This window comes from Cupressus sempervirens, chromosome 6, assembly GCF_028749045.1.
Source record: "Cupressus sempervirens isolate cs-2001-9-10 chromosome 6, ASM2874904v1, whole genome shotgun sequence".
Lineage (NCBI taxonomy): Eukaryota > Viridiplantae > Streptophyta > Pinopsida > Cupressales > Cupressaceae > Cupressus > Cupressus sempervirens.
Window position 1 is genome coordinate 169,708,585 of NC_143123.1, and position 7,319 is coordinate 169,715,903.

Sequence of the window (7,319 nt, forward strand, 5' to 3'; positions counted from 1 at the left end):
TGCACCTCCAACTACTAGACTGTCATGGAAATCTTGTGATGAAGATGACACCTCCAACTAATAGACTATCATGGAAAACTTGTGATGAAGATGACACGTACAACTATTGGATTGTCATAGAAAACTTGCAATGAAGATGCACCTGCAACTACTAGACTGGTATTGAATCAATGTACCTCAAAGCCTTCATAGGAAACTATCATGGAAGCCTCAAAGCCTTCACAATAAACTATCATGGAAAACTTGTGATGAAGATGACACCCACAACTAGTAGATTATCATGGAAAACTTGTGATGAAGATGACACTTGCAAATACAAGACTATCATGTATACAAGTGGAAAGATGATAGCAACATATGAAATTAAGTGTACCGCATAGAATGATGATGGTTGTATCTACATGCCCTCCAAATCTAGTGGTGGTGGCATATTGAATTGACGTACCTCAGATCCTTCACAGGAAGTCTCTGTCATTTCTTCAGAAGATGATTTATCTTTTGGTTCAACCACAAGAATCTCTCTCCTATATGCTAACCTTACATTATATTGTTGCATTGCAATTATGTCTGCTCTGTAAGGGTCATCATTTGGATGAACAAAAAACTGCCATGGAAAAATTGTGATAAAGATGGCACCTACAACTACTAGATTGACATAAAAAACTTATGATGAAGGTGACACCTCCAACTACTAGCCTGTCATGGAAAACTTGTGATGAAGATGACACCTCCAACTACTAGTCTTTCATGAAAAAATTGTGATGAAGATGACACCTGAAACTATTGTATGCTCATGGAAAACTTGTGATGAAGATGACATCTCCAACTACTAGAATTTCATGGAAAACTTGTGATGAAGTTGGCATCTCCAACTACTAGTCCTTCATGTAAAACTTGTGATGAAGATGGAACCTGCAACTACTAGACTGTCATGGAAAACTTGTGATGAAGTTGGCATCTCCAACTACTAGTCCTTCATGTGAAACTTGTGATGAAGATGGAATCTGCAACTACTAGACTGTCATGGAAAACTTGTGATGAAGGTGGCACCTACAGCTACTGGACTGTCATGGAAAGCTTATGATGAAGATGTCACCTATAACTACTAGACTATCATGAAAAACTTATGATGAAGATAACACCTCCAACTACTAGAATGTCATGGAAAATTTTATCTTTCTTGTTTCAAATTGAGAGAGAGAGAGAGAGAGAGAGAGAGAGAGAGAGAGAGAGAGAGAGAGAGAGAGAGAGAGAGAGAGAGAGATTAGGGCACCTCTAGAATTATATCCATACATTCACCAGAGTGCTTATCAACATGTTTCATTGTTTCAAGATCTACGCTAAATTGGTTATCAATGTCGAGCATCAATTTTTATTTCATCTCGGCAAGATCTCCAATAATTTGTCTAGCCATTTGAGAAGAATATTGTTGTAGGTTTCCTTGTTTGTCATGGTTATGTACCTTTGTCACAATTTCATACCCTTCTTCCTCTTATTATTAACATACACACAAAAACCCATCACTGAATTTTCCTACATGATAAAAATCACAGAGAAAGTTGAGTAAAATGAATCAACATGTACCTTAGAGCCTTCATAGGAAGTCTCCATCATTTCTTCAGAAGATGATTTATCTTCCCATTCAACCACAAGAATCTTTGTCCTATATCCTGACCTTACATTATATTGTTGCATTCCAATTAGTTATTCCTTGTAAAGGTCTCAATTTAGATGAACAACAAACTCAACAATTTCAAGATCCATAGTCTGAGTTGCAGAAGCTAAACTTTCCTTAATAGAATTGGCATTTGAATCTTTGTATAAAACCCACTATGCATCATCCCTCCACCACACTCTTTATGTAGTGGGATTTGGGCAGTCTTTGGTAATACACATGTTTTCCTTACAATATTTTTTCTAATTATTCTCACAATATTATGAACTAGATGATGAAGTGATTGAAAAATGTGATGGTTCTAACGTGTCCCATGTATGGCTCATTCAAAGTGTGAAACTCAGGACTTAGGATTTTTTTATAGTGCCCTAGTTGATCCAATCATTTATTTGATGAAATTAATCCATTTTTTGGGTAGTTGCTTCATTAATTGGGCCTAATTAAACTTATTAGGCATCTAAATAATTGACTATACTTTCACATAGACATAACACAATCATGTTATGTCTAGTAAAGTCATAATAGACACAATGTGATCATGTTATGTCTAGTAAAGTCATACTAGACATAACGCGATCACATTATCCCTAGTATGACAATTTAGTCATACAAAGCATAACATGATCGCATTTTGTTAACAAAAAAATGTGACCATATTTAGGCTTGGTAATAGGTCCATTTAACTACCCAAATGCTTGGGTTGATATTTTCCCTCCATTTTTTGTTGCTTTAGACATATTTTTGTCTTCTAAGATCAATTTTTGTCTTTGACTTCATTAGGTTTGTGAATGGTGAAGTGGGTATCTCTAAAATTACCATTGTAATCTCACCCTTTTTCTTACCTTTCTAACCAGTTATTTTTTTTAATTTTTGGACAAAATTAGCATCGTGAAGTTGATTTTTCTATACCAATGTCTTGACAGTCCTCTCAGACATATGTATACCATTTTTTTAATAACTTTTGATCTACTTAACCAAATGGGAAATGAATTACATATTATTGTTCTACACTTGATTGTATATACTTAAAAAAAATTAATTTTAGATTATTTTAATGCAAGTTATGCCCAACACACGAAGATGTACCAGAATTTCAGAATGAAGCCACTTTGAAAAATCATAGAAAAAAAAAGTCTCGTCAAAAAATTATGGAAAATAACATAACTTTTAGATCTCACTCTTATATATCATCCTACCAAAGGGTTTTTCAAAATACTAAATATAACTATATGTTTTGTTGAGCACACAAAAACAACGATTTTATGTTTTTCAGCCAAAAATGGGAACAATGTTTTGTGTGTGTGGGGTTTTAGGGACCCTCTTAATCTTATCCATTGTTTAAAAACCTTAGTAGTTTACAAACTAGATTCAAAGTACTACAATTTTTGTGTTTTACACATTTTCTCATTTTGAGTGCATGACCCTCAAACATATCTTCCAAGACCAGGTTTGCCTAATTTCAGAAGAAAAAAAATGCCCACTTATACCCTCCTTTTCCCCCACCATCTTGGTGCACATACCCATAAAATAGAAAAAAGATACATGATATAAAACAATTGAACTAAAAAAATATGCACTTGAACATTTGAAATATAGTGGATAAAATAAATGAACTTTATTGAATGCTTGAACTTCAGTACTAACTAGTCATCAATCCAACATATAGTTTAATGATAAAATTTATGTTGTAGACAACTAAATTATGTCAAAATTTAAATCTATTGTTATACAAATGAAAAGTACGTATGCTCTCTAATCACTTTGAGGTTATTTTTTAGTCATTTATGGACTTCTAGAAACCACCTATATATGTCTTCAACTTTGTTATGTGGTGAATAGCATATGCAATAATCAACCTTATCTCTTGGTCATTAAGAACAACTAATAGTACATAGATAACATGTCATAATAAAAATAGAACTGCACATAATGCAACGACATAAATATTAAATTAAATTAGTCACATAATATCATAAATTATAAATTACTCAAGTTTGTTCATTGTAAATGTTGAATTCATTGAAATGACAAAATTAAGTTAATGGTAGACCATCATCTCATATATCTAAGGAGTTTGTATCCTTATAATGAGTGTAATATTCATTGTGTAACTATCAAAATAGAAATAGAAAATAAAATCATTGTGCTCTATATCCCACAACTTGATAGTAGTGAAATCGTATTAATGTTTTTGTAATCACTTAAATATTAACTTCTTCTAATCATTTATGACATCCATTCCTTTTATGTATCCATTTTTGTTATCAACATGGCTTGTAAAACAAAATACACAAAATACATGTCAAAAATTGTGTATACAAAGACACACATCAATATAAGAGACTCAATGTAGTTTTACATTTAGTAGATGCACTAAAAAAAATGTAGCATGTGGCTCATTGTTGGAACCATTCACCCCATGGTGAAACTTGACATTGTAGTGATAACGAAACATTCAATTATATGTAACAAGTGGAAATATGGCTCAATGCCTAGATTATTCATCCTCTGATTAGACTTGTCATTATGCTTACAATGAAACACTTAATTATATGTAACAATCATCACATTGTGTGTGTGTGTGTGTGTGTGAGAGAGAGAGAGAGAGAGAGTCATTCCCCTGAGGATAAAACTTGCAATTATAATTACAATGAAATGATTAGCCATAGAGAGATTGTTCATAATGAGAGAGAGAGAGAGAGAGAGAGAGAGAGAGAGAGAGAGAGAGAGAGAGAGAGAGAGTCATTCACCTGAGGATAAAACTTGCAATTATAGTTACAATGAAATGATTAGCCATATAATAATTGTCACACTAAGTCTTATATAGAGAGATTGTTCATAATAATTTATATTTAGACTAGTATATTATGTATGCAAATCTAAATTTCACCTTTCACCTAAAAGACCTCTTTGATATATACATATATTATCCAAAAATCTACTTTTAAACTAGCATATGATATACTTAAAGATCACAAAATTCACTTTTCAAATAGCTGTTAATATTACTTGTTTGATTTAATTTACCTTTTTAATTTATTTTACATAATTAAAGAGTATAAAATTTAAGTGTATGATTGTTGAGTGAAGTTACTCTAATACTTAAATTGACAAGAAATCCCTATAGACTTGTTTATAAAACATTGTGTCCAACCAGGATCAAACACGAGTCTTAATCCGAACAAACAAGAAACTAGTAAACTAGTAGAGAGGAGAAGTGAATTGTAATCTTAGTAAATTTTATTAATTGAAAATGACTATTCATCAAAAAAAAAAAAAAAAAGTTACTCTAATACTCAAATTCACAAGAAATCCGTATAGACTTGTTTATAAAACATTGTGCCCAACCAGGGTCAAACACGAGTCTTAATCCGAACAAACACAGAAACTGGTAGGGAGGAGGTTTCCCAAATTTTGTCGAGGTCGCAGGAAAGACCATTTCTTGTCCTCGCTTTCACAAAGATTGACCTGTAAACAACTTTATAAACCCTAACTTAGCAGCCAAAATCCAAGCTGGCTACCAAAGAACTAGGTTTGAGCCCCGAAATCACGCTAATATAGTGCAGATTTCATTGGAAGGCATAAAAGTATCACATCCAGGAGGGCAAACATAAAAGAGCTCACACCCAGAAGATTTCGGGAGCAGGCACTGTGATCAGAGTTGAAGCCATTTTCAGATCTGAAGAAAAATGGTAAGCAAATTAGAGTCTTCAAAACAGTACTATGCAACGAGTACTCTCATTGTAGGATATGCCTTGTGCTCTAGCCTTCTTTCAGTTATAAACAAATATGCAATCACCAAGTTCAACTATCCGGGCCTTTTGACTGCCCTGCAGTATTTGACTAGTGTGTTGGGTGTTTGGGTTTTTGGTAAATTGGGTCTGTTGCATCATGATCCATTTGTGTGGGACGCTGCTAAGAAATTCCTGCCTGCTGCCTTTGTTTTCTTCTTGGCAATTTTCACTAATACTAGCCTTCTCAAGCATGCCAATGTGGACACCTTTATCATGTTCAGATCTTTAACCCCACTTCTTGTAGCAATTGCTGATACTACATTTAGAAAGCAGCCTTGGCCTAGTAAATATACCTTCGTAAGCTTGTTGATCATATTGGGTGGTGCTGCTGGGTATGTTGCAACTGATTCTGGGTTTACGCTCACTGCCTATTCATGGGCTTTCGCTTATCTGATCACTATAACGACGGAGATGGTTTACATTAAGCACATGGTTAGCAATCTAGGGTTGAATACCTGGGGGTTTGTGATTTATAACAATTTACTCTCCTTGATGATGGCGCCCGTGTTCTGGTTCTTGACTGGGGAGTATGCAGAAGTTATTTCTGCTGCAACGGATGCTGGTACCAGTGGCTTGTTGAAATTAGATACAATATTTGCAGTAGGATTATCTTGTGTTTTTGGATTGGCTATCAGTTTTTTTGGATTTGCGGCTAGGAGGGCTGTTTCTGCAACTGCATTTACTGTTACAGGGGTAGTGAACAAATTTCTTACTGTAGTTATCAATGTACTGATCTGGGACAAGCATGCCAGTGCTGTTGGCCTTGTCTTCCTTCTCTTGACTATTGTGGGCGGCGTTATTTACCAACAATCTGTGATAAAGGTGCCTGTTCCTCAAATCGAAAGTGGGAGCACTGACAAGCTGGAGGCCAAAAAGGGTCATGAAGAGGAATCCGATTTGGACGATGAGGAAAAGGCTCTCCTAAGAAGGTCATGAGTACACGGTGATTCTCACTAGATCATTACATTTTTAGCGAACCTGTCTTCTTTCTAAATATTCCTAGATTCCCAAGGCCTTTCTTATAAATAATTCCAGGGATGCAGTAGATTAACATGATATCCTATTTGCCGCTCAACTGACAAAGAAAGTTGCCTTGAAAATACACAAAAAAACGTTGCTGGAATGGCCCTCCTGCAAATTTTAATTATTCGGATCTGTAAAGATTCTTTTTGCTTACATGCTGGTGAAGGCAGCGGAGGTCATTTTTTGTTTGAATGCTATGACATCCAAGCAGATTAGTGAATTATGAATCCACGCAGCATTAATGCTTAGATCCATGCTGCCATTGCATAATTTCGTTATTGATAAATTTTTATGTGCCTTGCAGGCTTTAAAGATGCATATCAATTGATATTGTTCGTCACTTGTATGATTTTCGTAATGTGAGATACTTGATAAGGATATGCTTCTAGTATAGTCTAGCTTATGTTTTTTATTTCATGAACATGGCTGGACGCTGATCGATATCATAGACAAACCTAGTAATCCATTTTCAACAAGCTTGCTTTATTGTAAATTGATCAGCAGGTAATTTTATTTTCCCCCAATCATAATGTAACATTCAAGCCCAATTTATGAGAACTCATTGCTAGATGTGAGATCTCATTAGGTATAATATGGACCTGACAATGACTATTGGGAGATTTCCCATCTTTCTTGGAAAGGATTCTGATTGCTCAAGGTGACTGATTTGTTATCATTGTGCAGATTCGTTTTTAGCAACTGATCTGACAATTATACATTTTATTGTTTGGGAACCTCCTATTCTGTATTATCAATGAAAGAATATAGTATTGTATTTCAATAGGTTCGGCCACTGGACATTGATATCTTTGAGGTTTGGGAAATTA

At 34.5% G+C, this 7,319-nt stretch overlaps 1 protein-coding gene across 1 annotated transcript; it reads left to right on the top strand.

The window, feature by feature from the left end:
- Positions 1-5,002: 5,002 nt before the first annotated feature.
- Positions 5,003-6,838, top strand: GONST4 (golgi nucleotide sugar transporter 4). Its single transcript, XM_089787283.1, has one exon. The coding sequence runs from the start codon at positions 5,365-5,367 to the stop codon at positions 6,403-6,405; it is 1,041 nt and encodes a 346-aa protein (XP_089643409.1). The 5' UTR covers positions 5,003-5,364; the 3' UTR covers positions 6,406-6,838.
- The last annotated feature ends 481 nt before the right edge of the window (positions 6,839-7,319 follow it).

Excerpts from the sequence above, each read along its gene's own strand:
- GONST4 (XM_089787283.1), top strand. The coding sequence starts at position 5,365 with ATGGTAAGCAAATTAGAGTCTTCAAAACAGTACTATGCAACGAGTACT.